Source organism: Podarcis bocagei, assembly GCF_964188305.1.
Source record: "Podarcis bocagei genome assembly, chromosome: 12".
NCBI lineage: Eukaryota > Metazoa > Chordata > Lepidosauria > Squamata > Lacertidae > Podarcis > Podarcis bocagei.
Genome location: NC_138137.1, coordinates 28,811,794 through 28,831,462, shown reverse-complemented (window position 1 = coordinate 28,831,462; position 19,669 = coordinate 28,811,794). Strand labels below are relative to the sequence as shown.

At 42.0% G+C, this 19,669-nt stretch overlaps 1 protein-coding gene across 3 annotated transcripts; it reads left to right on the top strand.

Annotated features, from left to right (window-relative positions):
* The first annotated feature begins 705 nt into the window (after nt 1-705).
* LRRC72 (leucine rich repeat containing 72) lies at nt 706-19,485 on the top strand. 3 transcript variants are annotated; one of them, XM_081164920.1, is made up of 9 exons: nt 708-874; nt 2,527-2,600; nt 5,921-5,990; nt 8,638-8,719; nt 10,789-10,902; nt 15,117-15,206; nt 16,483-16,566; nt 17,607-17,634; nt 19,191-19,485. In XM_081164920.1, the coding sequence occupies exons 1-9, from the start codon at nt 794-796 to the stop codon at nt 19,354-19,356; spliced, it is 789 nt and encodes a 262-aa protein (XP_081021046.1). In that variant the 5' UTR covers nt 708-793; the 3' UTR covers nt 19,357-19,485. The 3 variants fall into 3 exon arrangements, with proteins under 3 accessions (XP_081021047.1, XP_081021046.1, XP_081021045.1); XM_081164919.1 differs by having other exon boundaries at nt 710-874; nt 16,408-16,566; XM_081164921.1 differs by lacking the exon at nt 16,483-16,566 and having other exon boundaries at nt 706-874.
* The last annotated feature ends 184 nt before the right edge of the window (nt 19,486-19,669 follow it).

Here is a 19,669-nt window from a genome sequence, read left to right as displayed (position 1 = left end):
ACTAGAACTTGCTTTTCAACGGTTGGCTCAGCACCCTGAAGGAAAGACAGTCGGAGCTATTGATATACCAGCCACAAAACAACACCACCCTTCCCTCCCTCAGCTCATCACAAGCACTCCATGATTGCTGTTCCCTTTTCCCTGCCTCTCAGTGGCTGGCTTTGCTGTGATAGTTGGCTGGGAAGTGCAGTTCCAAAATGGTGGCTGTTTCAAGCTGCAACAAGAGCCTAGAGTGGGAGCAGGTGAGTGACTCCCAGCACTTGTCTGTCCCCGTGCAGAGAAGCTTTGTGTTCATATGGTGTGTGGAAAGGGATGCCACCAATAGACCACTTGAAAAGATAACCCCCATTACAAATGCGCCCTTTTCCTAATTCCGCATGTATCTCCTTTCCTTCATCCACTACAGACCGCAATGTCCATGGGCAAGGCTTTGTGAGTTCACCATAAATGCCAGGCTGGTCCTCATCTCCGCCAGTCTGGGGTAACCAGGTGGAGAGGCTGGCCTCTGAGTGAGCAACTATAAGGCCAGCTGACAGGTGTGGTCGCAAGGTAGGAGAGCATATCCGCCTGCTGGCCTGATGCAAACATGCCAGAGGAAAGTGAAAGGAAAAGAGGCGGAAGCGAGTTTCAGGTGTGACAGTTTGAATGAGGCCAGTGTGGAAGGCTGCCGCCATGTCTTTAAGGAAGGTTGAGTTAGAATGTCAGTTAGAGGCAGCCAGGCTGGATTCTGCTTCTCCTCCTTTGTGAATGAAGCATCCAGGGGAAGGTTGGTTGGCTGGCAGAGGGGGAGATTATGCACCCTCCGTCAAGCCGGAGAGAGAGGTCTTTGAGAAAGCCTGGGGAGCCACGGTGCATCAGTACAGAGGCTGCTGAGGTAGGCAGATGGATGGTCCAACTGAGGGTGAAGCAGCTTCTTCCTGCATTTTGAGCCAGTGTGGTGTATTGGTTAAGAGCGGTAGACTCGTAATCTGGTGAACCGGGTTCGATTCCCCGTTCCTCCACATGCAGCTGCTGGGTGACCTTGGGCCAGTCACACTTCTTTGAAGTCTCTCTGCCCCACTCACCTCACAGAGTGTTTGTTGTGGGGGAGGAAGGGAAAGGAGAATGTTAGCCGCTTTGAGACTCCTTCGGGTAGTAGAACTCCTATTAGAATAAACAAGTTCTGTTATAAATACTGAAATATCAAAGAATATGGATAACAATGTGTAACAGAAAAAGAAGTAGAAAGTTGATTTAATAGTGTGTGAAAGAAAGTAATAGAAACTGAAAGAAATTGCAATTGAGTAGATTGGAAGTCTAACACAGGGTGGGGTGAGGGACAGTGGTGGGAAAAGGAATTATGTGCAGGATTGTGCGTGGGTATGTATAAATATTTTTAAGGATTGTATGAAATGTATGTTTGTTTGTATATCCGTAATATGTATGTATAAATGTATTAATGTTGAATTATTTCAATAAATCTTTTAAAATTAAAAAAGAGACTCCTTATGGTAGTGATAAAGCAGGATAGCAAATCCATCCTCCTCCTCCTCCTCCTCCTCCTCCTCCTCCTCCTCTTCTTCTTCTTCTTCTTCTTCTTCTTCTTCTTCTTCTTCTTCTTCTTCCTCCTCCTCTTCTTCTTCTTGAATTTCATGACATGGCAGGGGTGAGGAAGAGACCAGCAGTGCCTCCTGTGTTGTAGAAGCAGCATGGGGTGGGGGCTTCTGAAAAGGCTGCAATTGAGGCCTCTGAGGAGCGTGCCACAGCCATTGCTGCCCCTGTGGCAGCAGCAGGCAATGCCTTCCTTAGAGGCCAGATCTGCTGTCCCTGTGGATCCTGCCACCCAAGGGAGCCACCGCACCTTGCCTCATGGGTGGGCCAGCACTGCAGATTACATCTGTGTCTTAAACGTCTGTGTTGCTTGGTTTTGTTTTGTTTTGATCTGTCGATGCAAGATTGCCTGCCAGCTGCAGTTCAGCACATCAAGAAATCCTAAAGCTGGTTTAAACAGTATCATGCTTGCATCAGTCTGGTCTGATAAGAAACTTTGGCAGAAAACGTCCAGCCAATTAAGAATGATATCATATGAACTGGCCCTAAACTCATGTTCAGCCATGAGTTTATTAACAAGGCTCCCCACCCCCATACTCTTATAGCTATGCTTTGAATATATGATTTGTAGGAGTGAATCTTTTTTTCCCTTCCAAATTCCCATGACTCTAGACTGACTAATCATGAAAAACAAAGAATTAATAGCTGAGAGCTATATAGCAATCCTCATATCTATGTTTCTTCCTCTATCTTCCAGGAGCCAGTGTTGCCCCAAGGCATTCAGTGCTGTCTTCCCCACAAATATGTGGTAAGGCACGTACTGAAGTGAAATGAAGTAAGGAGGATAAAAATTGGAATGTAATAGCTGTAGGTATTTTTTCTTTCTTTCTCGCATAGGCGAGAAAGAGATCCTGTGAATTCAATTTCTCTTTTTATATATAAGAATATATTTTGTTTAATTATGTGCATTGTTTCTGACACACAATTTGTCTCCAGGCTTTAGGAAAACAGTTGAAAATATGCGGCTATAAGAAAAATAATGAAGTTACTGATTTGTATCTTGGTGAAAAGTAAGTACCATATATTCTTCTTCTTTTTGCTGATTTAAGGCACTGTTCTGTTAGGCTCAGCTGAAAAGAATCAATTTTTAAACTGATTAATCTTTAAGCAATAGAAAACAGAATTTCTTTTTGGTTCTGTGAAAATAAAATAGTTTGCTTCCATGACCAGTAAGTTGCCATTTCATTCTTTAATCTTTATTTTGTGAGGCCAGCACATTCCCTAGCGCTCATCTTATAAAAGGTAAAGGACCCCTGACCATCTTAAAAAAGGTAAAGGTAAAGTCCAGTCGCGAACGACTCTGGGGTTGCAGCACTCATCTTGCTTTACTGGCCGAAGGAGCTGACATTTGTCCGCAGACAGTTTTTCCAGGTCATGTGGCCAGCATGACTAAGCTGCTTCTGGGAAAGCCAGAAAAGCACACGGAAACGCCGTTTACCTTCCTGCCGGAGTGGTACCTATTTATCTACTTGCACGTTGACATGCTTTCAAACTGCTAGGTGGGCAGGAGCTGGGACCGAGCAACCCATTGTGGGGATTCAAACTGCCGACCTTCCGATTGGCAAGCCCAAGAGTTTCAGTGGTTTAGACCACAACGCCACCCACATCTCATAGGTCTCATCTTAGAAAAGGCTAAATATCAGAATTCCCGTAGTGATTACAAATTGTGCTAGCAGAATGGTTTGCACAAGAGAAGGCGCAGGAAGCTGGCATATTGCGCAGGCATTATTATCATCCTTACCATAACGCAGTAGGGGTTGCACTAGCAGTCAGAGAATGTTGAATCTAGGCCAGAGTTTGCACATCCAAACCAGCAAACTGATTTGTAGTTTCCCTCCAAATCATAATTGTTCACCATGATTTGCTTCTGCTTTGCAGTTTAGGCATATGCTAAGCAGGAAGCAGTTCATTGTATCTGCCCATACAAGGGGAAGAAAGGACCAAATAACCAGAGCATGGTTGTTTCCACACCTCCCAAACCATAGTTTGCAACATTACTTCTAAACTGGCTGACTTGTGTTGTGTTGATTGGAGCGGAGCTGCTATAAAAAGCTAATAAATATTTAAGTCTGTGCATTAAAATCCTCCAGTACTGTTAATGAAGCACAGGAAATTCTGCTTCTGTGAAAGCTGTCATCTTGAGGAAATTGATTAGTTTAGTTGTAAATTGGAAAAGAATGCTGGAGGCCCAAAAGGCATGCAAAGACTAGAAAGACCTGCATAAAGAGGCAGGTTTAAAAAATTATTGGAATTAAACTCTCCTTGGAAGAAATGTAATGCCTTTGGGTGCAATCCTCAGATGAGTTTCTCCAGATATGTTCTATTTATTTCAGTAGAATGTCTCTAGAGTAAGTGGTTTAAGGGCTGCAGTCTGTTCATCAAAAGGGTAGGCCTGGAGATATGGGGCGGGGGGGGGGATGAAGCCAATTAAAAATAAGTTTAAAGTTTTGGAGAGAGAAATAGGAGATAACTTGCATGTGGATAGAAGTCAATAAGGAAAAGTGATTGTTGTGTGTGCATTGTGCAGAGCTCCAGCATTTTATAAATAAAAACTTCATGGGATTGAGAATTTTGCCCAGGTATGTCAAGTTTTGTGAAGAGTCCTTTAAGCCATGGCTACATTGCCAAGAATCTGTGCCGTAACAGAATGCAGTATGCAGAGTATCTGTTCCGGGTTTTCTTTTTCTCTAGAGAGATCAAACCAATCACACTAGACTTCCTTTGCCATTGTTAGACAGGCTCTTTAGGCTTGGCAGCAGACCAAATAGAAGACAAGTGTTCATTCACCACATCATCTAGTTCCTGTTAGGTGGGAAGCAATACATCTCCAGCTATTTCCTCAACCCAAATGGTTCATAGCTTTCCCCCCATCTTTAATATACATTGATCATGACAAATGGAAAGAACGTTGAGAAATGGCTGCAATATATGGATATATATTTCTTTTTAGATAACCGCTTAGGGCCAAATGTGTCATGGAAGATCTGAGGTACATGGAAGATCTCAACTTCTTTTGTTTTCACCAACAGCAGTCATGGGTGGAGGAGGCTGGGCTTTTATGAGTACAGGAAGCTCCCCGCTTCAAAAGAGGCCCCTCTAACTTACTGTGATGGTGATTGTGATGCCAACATATAAGAGAAGGACCCTTGCTGCTCGTCTCACACCTGAAGAGTGCTAATGTTAATATATGAATGGACATTTTCCCCATGCACTCAGTTGCTTTGCAGTGTGATCACTCAGACCACTAAGTCTCTAATTAACTACGGTTTTTGTTTCATCCAAAACAAGCAAAACAACCCAGATTATCAGCTTCAGAAGAAGCCAGAATATTAAACCATGATATTATATCCTGGCTTGTTCCAAAGCTGCTAACCAAGCTGATACATGATCATCTGAAGTCAACCACTGATACTTGTGTTCCTCACCAAATACGAGGTAAAATTGTGGAGACTGAGAACTGTTGGTACTTAACAAAAGTCATTTATTTACTACTTTAGATGCTCAGCAACCACTGGGTGCGAATGAATTTCCATATACAGTGGTACCTCAAGTTACAAATGCCTCAGGTTTCAGACGCTTCAGGTTACAAATTCCGCTAACCTGGAAGAGTTACCTCAAGTTGAGAACTTTGCCCCAGAATGAGAACGGAAATCATGTGTTGGCGGTGCAGCGGCAGCAAGAGGCCCCATTAGTGAAAGCACTCCTCTAATTAAGAACAGTTTCAGGTTAAGAACAGACCTCCAGAACGAATTAAGTTCGTAACTAGAGGTACCACTGTATTACTTCTTAAGCAGTACTATACAGTGGTGCCTCGCAAGACGAAATTAATTAGTTCTGCGAGTTTTGTCGTCTTGTGATTTTTTTCATCTTGCGAAGCACGGTGTCGGGAAAGTTTTGGAAAAGCTTCAAAAATCACCAAAGTCTTTAAAAACCTCAAAAAAGGCTACCACACCGCGTTCTATGAGTTGCTCCTCGAAGTCAAGTCGCAACTGTATTAACGGTGCTAAGAAAAAGGAAACAAACTTGCAAGACGTTTCCGTCTTGTGAAGCAAGCCCATAGGGAAAATCATCTTGTGAAGCAGCTCAAAAAACAAAAAACCCTTTCGTCTAGCGAGTTTTTTGTCTTGCAAGGCATTCGTCTTGCGAGGTACCACTGTATATGCTTTTCTGACAAAAGGGGATTGCTTACTGCCAATAGTACGTGAGCACATTGAATCAAAAAGCAGCTGTTACTGATGGAATTACATAACTGCTTCAGTGCTTATTTCTGATGCATAATAGTATATTAAAGTGGGTATTAACAACTGAAGTTATATAACTTTTGTTTCAGAGGATTAAAAGAAATCCCTGATTTATCACAGTTCCGGATATTAAGCCATTTGTGGCTAAATAATAATAAGGTAATAAATATAAAGTTTACATTATTTTTTACACTTTTGACTTTATTTTTGCCAGTAAAAAGTAATGGGGGATTTTGTAGCATATTTTTTTTTTTTAAAAAAAAGCTTAGAATTTGTTGGATTTATAGACTGGGTCCCAAGCTAAAATGCAACCCCATTCATTTCAAGAAAAGAGATTTAAACATATACCTAACTGCCACAATGGAATCAAATTTTGGCTGTGTGTTTAGTACTAGTACAGTGGTACCTTGGTCCTCAAACTTAATCCGTTCCAGAAGTCCATTCCAAAACCAAAGTGTTCCAAAACCAAGGCATGCTTTCCCATAGAAAGTAATTCAAACTGGATGAATCCGTTCCAGACTTTTAAAAACAACCCCTAAAACAGCAATTTAACATGAATTTTACTATCTAACAAGACCACTGATCCATAAAATGAAAGCAATAAACAATGTACTGGTACTGAAGTCACACAATCAATCAATCAGTCAGTAGCTGAACTGGGTTCCACACAGTCATAAAAACAAAACAAAAAGAGCAGAAGAAATAGCAAAAACAGACAGACCTCAGCATAACACTCAAAACAGAAGCGTGGCACTCAAATTGGAAGCATAACGCTAAAAACAGAGCACGTTTGGCTTCTGAAAAAAGTTCGCAAACCGGAACACTTACTTCTTGGTTTGCAGTGTTTGAAATCCAAGTTGTTTGAGTACTAAGGCGTTTGAGAACCAAGGCACCACTGTACAAGTATCACCATATGGTTGGGAGAAAGGGCTCTAAGGGATGGAAAAGCTCCCATGTGAAATTGCTGGTCAGTGCAAACAATCCTGAACTCTGGGGACAAATGATCTGACATTTGTCAGATACTTTCAGCAGCTTCCTCTGCTTCTGTATTGCTGAGGCAGGGACAATTTGCCCTTGGGTATTTTCCCAGAGCCATTTGCTCCCAACCCCTGGTGAGCCACAAACACAATCCTTTGCAGTTCAGAGCTATTTGGTGCCCCCATTTGAGACTGAACATTGAGTGAGGCAGGTGCACTCCTTGGACTCTCAGGGCAGAATATATTCAAGTTTAAAAGCAGAAACATGAATACATGTTATAACAATGAATCAAGAAGAATAAATAGGCAGACGGAAGGCTTTTTGAAAGTCACACAATAGCCACAGCTTCTGTCACTGGCTGCTCACGTATGACTGTAAATACATACATACATTTCTAAGGCTAGGAAAAGATACTGTAAAATTCCATATAATTTGGGAGAACATACAGGTTTATTGCCTTGGGCTAAGAGTAATCGCATGCCATATAATGTCAACCATGTTGAAAGGCTGCCGTTATTACAATGTTTTGCATCTTTCAGTATGCTAGCAAGCAGACAGCTTCTTTGTACAGCTCAGGCCTTTACAGTGTAGGGCCACCTCTATGCTTGCTTGCTTGCTTGTGCACCCCTTGGGTTGATTCCAAATACCTGTTGCTTGTTTCCCATACCTGTGGAAAGTTGAAAGGCTGAGAGTGTGGAAGTCTTGTGAGCTGTTGCTGGTGGAGGAATAGACATAACGTACCAGGGAGTGCGGAAGGGGAGGGGAAAGATAACCTAAACATGAAATATAGGATGCAGAAAGACTTGTGAGGTGGATAAAGAGCATAAGAGATGGATATTATATATATTTTTAAAGCAAAAGAGTGAGACTGTTGGATGGGAGAAAGGTAAGAACACCACATTTATTGGATACAGAAAATCTATGAGCGCTCTCACTCACACACGCAAACATTTTATTACATCTACCATTTCCACGATGCAGTTCAAGGTGGTTTAACGGCCACTGAGCATGGCTAAGTTCAGCCAGCTTGCTGCATCTTTCCCTTCAGCCCATGTGCTGGGACCAGCTTATCACTTCCACAGTTTGTGAGAACTGAGTCATTGTTAAAGGTGCCTCAGGTTTCTTTGGGAGGAATGGCATGATAGAAATTTAGTAAATAAAATATGCATTCTACCTGATCCTTGTTTAATGCTCTAGCGCTCTGTATTTTCTGAGAATCTGTATTCTACTGTTACTGTGTTTACATAACTGTTTTGATTTTTACATTGTATAAATTATACATTGTATAAATATTAGGTTATGTATTGACATTTGTATTCTGTGATGTAAACTACCCTGTAGTTTTTTGATGAAGGTCAGAATATAAATTTAATTAATACTAATATTAATACTTATAATATGTAGCAGATTAAGTATTAGCAGACTATATATCCTTTGCTGAAGCTCTCCTTTTCCAGCTGTATGTGGTTTGTGCCACTTCAGGACAAAGGATGAAGAGGGTAAAATGGCTGAGGTTTCAGCACACTGGGTGGCATTCAGTGAAGTTTTACTAAGAGCAGACCTGCTGAAATAAATGGACCTAACTTAGTTACGTTCACTAATTTCAACAGTATGGCAATCATATGACATGCAAAAACATGTTATAGGTAGATGCTTAATATAGAGGAAAAGAACATTTCTATACTGTGCATTTTGGGGCCTGTTATGCTTTTAGTCTGTTATATGGGATATTTCACAGGCCTATTTAAACCCACAAAGATAGCATATAAGGTATAGTTCTTCACCAATAAAATCACATGAACCTATTTTTCTAATTCTCATAATTCAGATTCAGAATCTAACTATGTTGAAGCATAACTGCTGCTTGACAGAACTGTACCTCAACAATAATGAAATCCGAGATATATCAGGTATGGCGTCAACATAATCTCTTTTGAACCAGGAGTGATTCCTGTGAGCGTATATGTGTTAAATTTGGTTGAAATAGACTGCAAGAAGTCCTGGAAATAAGACAAGTGGTCTTCATGAAAACAGAAAAATGTCTCTAGAAAGAAGGCTTGGGGTCCCTTCCAACTCTATGATTCTATGAGTGTATGAAAGTTATGAAGCAAAATGTGCAAGTATCCTTCTAAGCAATTTCTGTGAAATGACCCAGCCTGGCTCCTCTTGACTGTCAGTCTTTTTAGCCAATCAAGCAATCAATGAAATCAAAGCTATGATTGATAAGCGAGTTATTTCCCCTTAAGTGCATTTTCCCTGCTTCTCTCTTATTTTCTAGTTTTTGGAATTCAGAAAACCTAAATAATTCCCAGCCAGTTGCCAACCTCCCCTTCTTGGATAAGGTTCTTGGGTGAGTGGCTGTGGAACAGATCCAGGTGCTCTTGGAGGAAACTGATTTTCCAGATCAATTTCAATCAGGGTTTAGCCGTGGTTTTGGCACAGAAACCGCTTTGGTCAGCCTGTATGATGACCTTTGTCAGGAGAGAGAGGATATGTGTCCCTGTTTAATTCTCCTTGACATCTCAGCAGCTTTTGATACCATTGACCATGGTGTCCTTCTGGAGCAGTTGCCTGAGTTGGAGGTGGGTGGCAACACTTTGTAAAGGGTGCTTCCAGAGGGTGATGCTTGGGGAATGTTCTTAGGCCCCGTGGAGCCTTCAGTGTGGGGTTTCTCAGGGCTTAATTTTATCCCTCATGCTGCTTAATCACTGAGTGAGGTCATCCAGAGTTTTGGAGCATGTTGTTGGCAATATGCTGATGACACACAGCTCTACTTCTCCTTTACATCTGCAGGTGAGACAGTGGATGTGCTAAACGGTTGTCTTGCCTCAGTAAAGAATTAGATGATAGTCCATAAACTGAAGCTCAGTTCAGATAAATTGAGGTCCTATTAGTTGGTGGCTCCCTAGCTCTGATGGCTGGGAGGTTGATGGGGTTACACTCCCACTGAAGGAGCGTGTACAGAGCCCGGGCATTTTTCTGGTGCGGAGTGCCTTCCATCAGATTCAATCGGTGGGCCGGCTGCGCCTTTATCTGGACAGTGATAGCCGAACTTCTGTTGTTTATGCTCTGATAGCCTCTAGGTTAGATTACCACAATGTGTTATATGTGGGACTGTCTCTGAAGATGGTTCAGAAACTTCAGCCAGGGCAGAATCCAGTGACCAGGTTTCTCACTGGGACAAGATGGTTTGAAAACATAACACCAATTCTGGCTTGACTGCACTGGCTGCCAATTAGCTTCCAGGCCCAATTCAAATTGTTGGTTTTGACCTATAAAGTTTTAAAAGAGCTCAGGACCGCAATACCTCAAAGATTGCCTGTCCCCATATGAATTTACTCTGTATGAATTCACCCCATCTTCATGTGCCACCTCCATGACAGGTCCAGACAGGGAACATGAGAACGGGCCTTTTCTGTGGTGGCTCCCTGTTTGTGGAGTGCTCTACAGAGGGAGGTTTGCCTTAGATATCTTTAGGCTCCCTTCAAAAACTTTACTTTCTAACCAGGCTTTCAGCCTTTTAACTACAGTGGTGCCCCGCAAGACGAATGCCTCGCAAGACGAAAAACTCGCTAGACGAAAGGGTTTTTCGGTTTTGCGTTGCTTCGCTAGACGAATTTCCCTATGGGCTTGCTTCGCAAGACGAAAACATCTTGCGCTTTTTTCTTAAAGCCGCTTGAAGAGGCGCAGTTGCGACGGACCGTGCTTCGCAAGACGAAAAACATCGCAAGACGAAAAGACTCGCGGAACGAATTCTTTTCGTCTTGCAAGGCACCACTGTACCTGTGACCTTTTAGAAGTGGGTTGGATGTTTTTTAATGTTTAATGTATTTTGGTTCGAATGTATCCATATGGGGTTGTGGTTTTTCTGTTCATTTGGTTTTTGGTTGTAAGTCACTGGGTAAGATAAGGAGATGTAACAAACTGAAGAAACAAAATAAGTAAGGCGTTATTTTATTAATTGTTGTTGTCCTTTTAGGTGCTCTGAAACATATTCATGTGTTGCAAGTCCTGATGCTTCACAACAATCACCTGAAAACCCTGGAGAAAACTGTGAAAGAGCTCCAAGGAATGCAACATCTGCAGACCTTAAGTAATCATCCACCTTTCTCTCTCCCCCCCCCCCACGCAGCACAGCATTGATAGGACCCACACATATATTTAGTAGAAAACAGATCGTTTTGAGGAGAAGGATTGAATAAGATATATTAGCCTTTTTTTTTTTTTGGAAATGCTTTTTGCTGAGCAAATAAGATTCTCTAATTGAACATACCAGTATCAGTTTTAACTAGTGTCTGCATTTGTTTTATTTTACGTTACTGACAGAGCAAGGGGTAGATGAAAATGCTTGAGACTCTGAAATTTCATATTAAGATAAACAAGACGGTGCTGGCGCCACTAAGCGTTGCTGCATTCAAATCGCCTTCAGGGAAGTAGGATTATAAACTGTTAACCTGTTGAAAGTGAAAGTGTAAGCAATCTTTCTCAGGTTTTTTTCCCTCCCTAAAGGAATGTGCTCATAGATCATACCAGGGCTTTCAGAACTTTTAAGAAGCAGGAACTAATTTAATGCCTCGGTAAAGTAATTAATAGAGGTATTTAATATTGTTATAGGCCACCCCAAGTCTGCCGAGTGGTAGCAAGGGATTCCAGGGGTCTTGGCACTTAACCAGGGTTTGTGTTTCCTTGGGGGAAATGATGCTGTAATATCTTAGAAATACAGTTTATTGACACATGTTTACGCCTGAGTTTTATGGCGGGAGAGCTCACAGCAATTATATCCCGAGAGGGGGATGCTGCCCTTCAGTCCCACATGGCGTTCTGTCCATGTCCTTCTCCTTCTTCCCAGAAACCCCTGCTCCAAAAACCTGTTGCAAAAGGACACCCTCTCTTCCTGTGATGACATCGCGCCCCACAGTTACCCTGGCAACCTCCCCCTCTCATCTCTGCTTTTGTCTTCTGCTAACTAACACACATCTGGGGGGAAAGGACAGCATCTGCACGGTCAATTGTTCTTTAATGGCCCAGTCACATTTCTCCTTGTGTTCTTAATGGCAACAATATCAACTTTTGGGGGGAGGGGGGGCCTCAAATATTTTATTGGGGGTGTGTGGCAAAGGAACCTTGGCCCTTCAGTGTTGGCTCCTATGCCGAAGACCTTTCTATTCCAGCTTTCCATTCTCACAGTGGCCAGCTTGATGCCTTTGAGAGGCTCACTAGCAGGAGAGGAGCACAACAGCACCCCCTTCTCATTGTCCTTGGCAAATGGCATTCAGAGGCCTGTGATACTTTTTAAAGCAGGGGGTCAGCAAACTTTTTCAGCAGGGGGCCGGTCCACTGTCCCTCAGACCTTGTGGGGGGCCGGACTATATTTTGGAAGAAAAGAAATGAACGAATTCCTTTGCCCCACAAATAACCCAGAGATGCATTTTTAACAAAAGCACACATTCTGCTCATGTAGAAACACCAGGCAGGCCCCACAAATAACCCAGAGATGCATTTTAAATAAAAGGACACATTCTACTCATGTAAAAACACGCTGATTCCCAGACCATCCATGGGCCGGATTTGGAAGGCGATTGGGCTGGATCCGGCCCCAGGGCCTTAGTTTGCCTACCCATGTTTTAAAGGCATCCAAGATGGCAGCCAGCGCGCCGGTAAAAAATCCATGGTTCAACAATATGCTGAGTGAAGTATTTCCTCTTGTCTGGTATTATGAGAGGGGGGAAGGTTGTATAATTTCTCCAAATTATGCACACCTCTACCATGTCCCTTTCTTGCTTGCTTTTTTACTGAATGAAAAAGCCTCCAATGTTGTAAAGCTTCCTCAAAGAGGACTTGCCCCATTGATCATTTTTACTGTCCCCCTTTTCCAGCTCTATAACCTCCTTTTTCGAGGTGCGGCAACCAACACTTTAGACAGCATTTTGACTGCAGTTACTCCATAGATTTGTATAAAGGCCTTCTGATATTCTTGTATGCGGAAGTTTTAGGCTCTGTACACTATTCAAAGTGATGAGATTATTTCTACAGAGATGATTAAATCTCTACTTCAGAGCCATAAAAGTAGTGTTCTTTCTACTACTGCCATCTAGTGGTTCTTTGCATGCAATCGATTACCATGATTTATTTTTGAGCGAGGAAAGAAGTCACAAAAATACATGAACGAGATTTTTCAGGATATGGCCAGAAAAAAAGATAGATTACGTTTTTTATCCAGATATTGTCATTATTAAAAGAAATCACTGATATATTGAAAGTGTCTTCCCAAAGCACAAGTCACTAATGTGCCTCACTACTGAGTTGCTTCTCTGGCAGTGTTTTAAAGCTTTCCCCCCTCTGCCATGAGACTAATGGAGTAGCATAATGAGGTGGTTCACAATTAATATTAAAACATGGTTTAGCACTATGTGTGTGAGTAGAAACAAGCTTCAGCAAAATCTTGTGCTTTCACCCTTCCTCCTTCCCTCTCGTCCTCCCCATGTGGCCAGGAGAAGGACTTTGCTATCATTTACTTTGTGGGTGATTTGTCTGCGTAATTAAATAATCTTCAACCTGTTTTGAACGGGGTTGCACTTCTTCTAAGGAAGAAAGTTTGCAGTTTGAGGATGCTCCATGATCCAACACAGGTTAGCCTCAGAGGGAGAGAGAGTGTTATTTCTGTTTCATTGGATATACCAATTACGACCCTATCTGGGTAGAGATAAGCTTGCAGCAGTTATCTAAGCTTCGATAATCTCCTGCTTAGGTAACTGTACTGTGTTATATGTGATGCTGCCTTTGAAAATAGCCTGGAAAGTCCAGCTGGCCCAAAATAGATCTGTGAGATTATGAATGAGTACAGGTATATATATAAATATACACCTGTATATATTTTTTAAAAGGTGATAGAACGGATTGTCGAAACTATCAAGGCATCTCTTTATTAGCTGCGGACGGCAAAACTCTTGCAAGCATCTTAGCAAACTATCTCCTAACAATAACAGAGGCTACCCTTTCTGAATCCGAAAATGGTTTCTGACCTTCTAGGGGGACAGTGGACATGATTTTTCACTGCTTGACAGCTTCAAGAAAATTGCAGAGAGCAAAACCAAACCCTGTATATGGCCTTTATTGACCTAACTAAGGCCTTCAACAATGTAAATCATAATGCCCCATGGACTGCCCTTTTGAAAATCGGCTGCCCAGATAAATTTGTGAACATCCTTTGTCTCCTCCATGAAAATATGACAGCAACAATTGCAGATCACAATGGCTCTCAAAGTAGTTTCATCGCAATGATCCTACACTTTGTCGAAGGGAAACTCCCCACTGGAGTAGAAATCATATACTGAACAGATGGAAAGCTCTTTAATCTGAGTAGGCTGAAAGCAAAGACCATTGTGTGCTTAGAGAGAGATGGCGGCCACTTCATGTGCTCTACCAGGGAAATGTCATGGCCTGCAGTATTCTGCCGGTATTACACACTTATCAGCATTTCTTTTATACTGTGCAATGCAGCAATAGAGAATCACATAAGATAGTTATGTAATGAGTTTAGGGTATGGAGGAGACTGCAGATGACTTAAAGGTAAAGGGACCCCTGACCATTAGGTCCAGTCGTGGACAACTCTGGGGTTGTGACACTCATCTCGCCGAGGGAGCTGGCGTACAGCTTCTGGGTCATGTGGCCAGCATGACTAAGCCACTTCCGGCAAACCAGAGCAGTGCATGGAAACACCATTTACCTTTCCACTGGAGTGGTACCTATTTATCTACTTGCACTTTGGTGTGCTTTCGAACTGCTAGGTTGGCAGGAGCAGGGACCAAGCAAAGGGAGCTCACTCCATTGTGGGGATTTGAACCACTGACCTTCTGATCGGTTTAACCCACAGTGCCACCCGCGTCCCACGCAGATGACTTACCTGCATTGAATTCTGAAGCATTTCAGCCACAAGACCAATGATTTTGATAAAATCCCAGACACCTAATTCCTGCTAGTCACTTTTTCTAATGGAATGATAACCAGCAATCTGCATAATAAGATGTGATTTGCCCCTTTGGCCAGGATCAGAATATCAGAATCTTTCTGGTTAATCATAAAGAACAAACAAGAACTCCCAAGACTCATAACAAGTGGCAAAAAGGCATTTGTTACAGATCTTTTTTCATGTACCTCACAATGGGCCACAACGTTCAGGAAGGAGGTGCTTTGTGAATACAAACTGGTTGATTATGTCTGTATAGTATCTACTGAAATATGGAGGAGCTTGCCAAGTCTTTGCTCAGTCATTTTGACCATTGTTCTCTTTGTTTCAACTCCTGCAGACCTGTTTAATAACCCCATGTCTCATGATCGCAGATACCATCTGTACGTAATATACCACATTCCTTCACTAACATTGTTTGACAGAAAAGGTAGAAACTGTTTCTCCCCCACTTTCTTTTCTTAATAGACGTGAAGGATAATCACTTAATGCTTTTATATCTGAACAAGAAGCAATATATTTGTGGGTGCCCTTACTCAGCAGCCATCAATTTTGTAAGGTATACTTTTTAGTATTGGGTGGATACATTGCAAGACATCATTCATCTTTAATAGAATTATCTGGCCCTACTTTTAAGAAACCTTCATGGAAATGAACGTGCATCTATAGCCTGGTTAAGTGAAATTGTAACAGCTTATTTATTTCAGTTTCCAGGGGAGTTGTCTTTGTTCGTGTATTACCACACAAGCAACATTTTATTGCTCCTTAAAGACACATAGATTTATCATGATTATTATTGCTCTCCCATCAGATGTCAAGGAGATGTGTAACTATACAAACTTTGGAAGACATCTGAAGATAGCCCTGTATTGGGAAGATTTTAAATGTTTTATTTTGTTTTTATATATTTGGAAGCCACCAAGAGTGGCAGGGCAACCCAGTCAGATGAGTAGGGTACAATTATTATTATTATTATTGCATGTATCTGTTGCATGAAAGATTTATTATCCTCTGCTGATGGATGCAATTGTGTGTGAACATAAACAGTGAGGTCAGAAGGCAGCGAAATGCAAAAAGTACAGACCAAGCATCACAGAAGTACTTAAATGTTTGTAAAGTAGGCATAGCGGCCATTCACAAAGCAGTGCTGAAAACACAAGCAGCTGGCATTGCTAAATTAATTTGCAAAGTTAATTCATTAATTTCATGGAACAAGCCCTATGTAATGCTTACTAAAACTGGCCTATTCAAGGTGGACTATGGAGCCTATTTAACACCTTTCACACACTAGCAATAGGAAGTCCTCTCAATTCCCATAACCAAATCAATTGTAAGCGACATAGGGCAGTTTCAAAAGCAGTTTGGAATATATCAGGGGAGACTGTAGCTTGGGGGGGGGGATGTCAAAAAGCTCCACAGGGAGCAGAGGTAACACATGGGTGCACCTAAAAGAGCTCTCTTGACTGACCAGAAGCCTGCCTCTCTAGAAACATTAAGCTACTACTGTCTGTAAATCACACAAGTCGCAACATCCCTTAGTGCTAGGCTGTCACCCACCTAAAGAATAAAGAAATATAGTATGTCAGCAGCTGGTTGAGCTCCAGATAATGCCATCTATTCCTATGTTACAGAAGTAACCTCAAAAGAAAGAGTATCAGCTGTTCATATATATGACCATGAACGGTCCCTCGTGCTTCATTCTATAGGATTTGGGAAGAAAATTGATGAACCGTTTTTGCCCAAGCAATCATTTTGCCTAACACCAACCAAAGTGATAAGATTGCCTCCAGGTATTTAACAGTGATTCAGAAAATAATAATAATAATAATTATAATTATAATTATAATAATAATGCAGATGAACAACCATTGCCTCCTTACATTAAATGACTTTCATAATTATATAATTGCCTTGCTTTTTAGCAGTCTACTTGGGATTCTTTGAGGGTTTGCTGTGATTTACACTCATTGTCATTCTAGGCTTCTCAGTAAAAGCTGTTATCCTTTAGAAGAAGAAAATCATCGTTAAATTACTCAGGGTATTTACTGTATAATTCAGCTATACTTCCCTTTTCCAGATATCTAATATTGGTCTTTAAGATTTTAAAGCTTGAAAATAAGAAGGGCTTGGCATGTGCTGCATACATATAGCTGCTTTCCTTCTCATTTATAGCTTTTTCACCTGGTGGGTCAGATACTCCCCCCACCCCACCCCTTTGGCAGTCAATGTTTGGCACATTAAGAGCAAATGAGCAAGCAGAATTGAACTCTACATATATCAGCTGGAGGGCAGGTTCAATCCTGCTTCCTGCAGGGATTAGGTGGGTGAGCAACCTCTCCTGCACATCCCAAACCAAGCAGAACTGAACTCCCCAAGCCCCAGCTTGATGGACATGTGTTGTCAGGTGTCAAGCAGGCAGGCGAAACTTGGCCCACAAGTCACAGATTTCCAGTTTTAGGGCAAGTCTTTTCAGTTGTATTCCAGTGACTACTGCCACAGCCATTGAAGATTCCTAATCGGTGCACAAAAATCTTTAGAAACCTCTACCTGCTGCTGCCTTTTTCTTAGTTATGTGTAGTTGAAGCAGGTGACAAATGGGAAGCAAATGATTTTGTCCACAGGGAGAAATCAATCACAAGTTAACTGTATATAAGGCTAAGCAAGTAACTAGAAAGAACTATCTCACTCAGTGAACCATTTAGGCCAAATTGCTAACTTACAAAACTTGCCATTTGAATCTAATGGAATTTAGAATTGACTGAAGCTGTTTAGTATTCTGCATGTCAAGGGCTATGCAGACTTGAGTAACTTTTTCCAATCTTTGTTTTAGGTTGCGAGTTTGGAAATCACCTGGTTAAGTAAGCAGAGTCTGCCTTTCCTTTATTTCTAATCCATTAATATTTAGATACGAAGCTCCCAGTCTAACAACAACTTAAAAACAAAAGATTTATTTTGCCCACTTCATCAGTTGCTTGAAGTGGTATCCCTGGCTGGCAGATATAGGTTAGCCAGCCACTCCATTCACATTGCCCCCATGTGTGTAGTAACCGCCTACTGAGCATGGAGGTGAACATAATCTGCTAATGAAAAAGGGAATTGTGGTCAGTACTAAAAACACCCCTTTCCCAACAGGCCTTGTAGAATAAGCACATCTCAAATGCATTGGTTTTTTTTAACATTATCTGGTCAATATGCAACACTCTCCAAGAAAATGCTGTTTTATTTCTGTCTCTAGATCAGAAGCGGACAAATGGTTGCTTGCAGCCCACTTTCTAATTTTATGCAAATTGTGAAATCCCCTCTTGCTGGTCAGCAGGGGAAAGGGGGCATTGCTGTAGTCTCATCTCCCTCCCCTCCCCACTTGTCATGGGCTAAGCAGAGGTTGGGGGGCTGTAGATACATGTTTGCTCCTCATTCACTATGGGGCTCCACACAAGTTTCCTTCCATCCATAAACGTTTCTGTGTGTTAAGAGGTAGATGTGGGTGGTTATAATAATAATAATAATAATAATTTATTATTTATACCCCGCCCATCTGGCTGGGCCTCCCCAGCCACTCTGGGCGGCTTCCATAAAAACCAAAAATACAGTAAAACCCCACATCCATTCATTTTGAGAGTACATGCCCTTGAGGAATGGATTCTCATGTATCTCAGCCCCACCTGTAAGCCATTCCTCCACCCACACAGATGAGCAGTAAGGAAACAGCTGAGTTGTGTGGAAAGTGTGGGGCACAGAAGCAGTCTTGTTGCTCAGCTGTGAAGTGGGGGTGGACTGCAGATAAATATTGGTAGTGAAATCACCCCCATTCTGTTTCCCCTGACTTTGCTTTACTTCTTGACTAAGGGGTACAAAATTTTTGCACCGTATTTTTCGCTCCATAAGACAACACTTTTCCCCTTCCAAAAAGTAAGGGGAAATGTGTCTGTGTCTTATGGAGCGAATGCAGGCGGGAGGCTCTGCTCAGCGCTCCCTTTAAAGAGCTGCGTGGAGAGTGTGTGTTGCTCTTGGGGGCTTTTCCCTGAGGAGGGAGAAGGGCAGCCCGTCAGTCCCTTCTCCCCCCCTCGGGGAAAAGCCTGCAAGCGCCACACAGACACGCTCCACGCGGCTCATGAAAGGGAGCGCTGAGCAGAGCCTGGGATGCATACAGGCTCTGCTCAGCGCTCCCTTTAAAGATTTTTTCTCTCTCTTGCATACCCCCTCTAAAAACTAGGTGTGTCTTATGGTCAGGTGCATCTTATGGAGTGAAAAATACGGTAAACCATAAAAAATATTTACTATGCATTGGGTGCCATATTAGTATCAAATCCATTCACGTTTAAACTTTAGTTTTCTCATTGCAAAAGAAAAAAAATTCTGGTCATTTACTTTCTCCCCCCCCCCCCCCGCCGCTTTTTGTTTGGTTCTTTGGAAGGATTCCGTATGAAAACCCAGAACATGCTGTGCTTGTTAGGGCCATGAGGCGATCTGTCATGGAGTTTGCCACTGTTGACTGGGAGAAGATGCCCACCTGCGAAGAGAAACGCCTTGGCAGCAATCCAGAAAAAAGGCCAGAGAGACTGACAATTAAGTTTCGATAAATGTGGCTTTTCTCCGACAGTTGTCTCTTAAAAAAAACCCACAAAAAACCCCCACACATTTCTTTTGCTGCTCTTGGTATTGTTGCGTTTTAAACATCAATTAAAATCATTTCAAGCAGGGGGAAAAAATCCAGTTACGTTACCATTTTAGCACTTAATGCATACTATGAAGGGGTGATATTTAAAGCTATAAAAATCATCTGTTAGTTAAACAAGCCTATGGTTTGAAGTTGGGTTATTGAGCAGTTGACCATGGTTTGCTGTAAGCCAGATTCCTGATCTGCATATAGGTTTAGGTTGAGATGCTTTCAAA

What these genes read in the sequence shown, in the direction of transcription:
- LRRC72 (XM_081164919.1), top strand. Translation starts at nt 794, where the DNA reads ATGCACCCTCCGTCAAGCCGGAGAGAGAGGTCTTTGAGAAAGCCTGGG. An exon ending in TGTGGCTAAATAATAATAAG is followed by an intron (nt 5,991 to 8,637) that starts GTAATAAATATA and finishes CTCATAATTCAG; the next exon opens with ATTCAGAATCTAACTATGTT. An exon ending in GCAACATCTGCAGACCTTAA is followed by an intron (nt 10,903 to 15,116) that starts GTAATCATCCAC and finishes CAACTCCTGCAG; the next exon opens with ACCTGTTTAATAACCCCATG.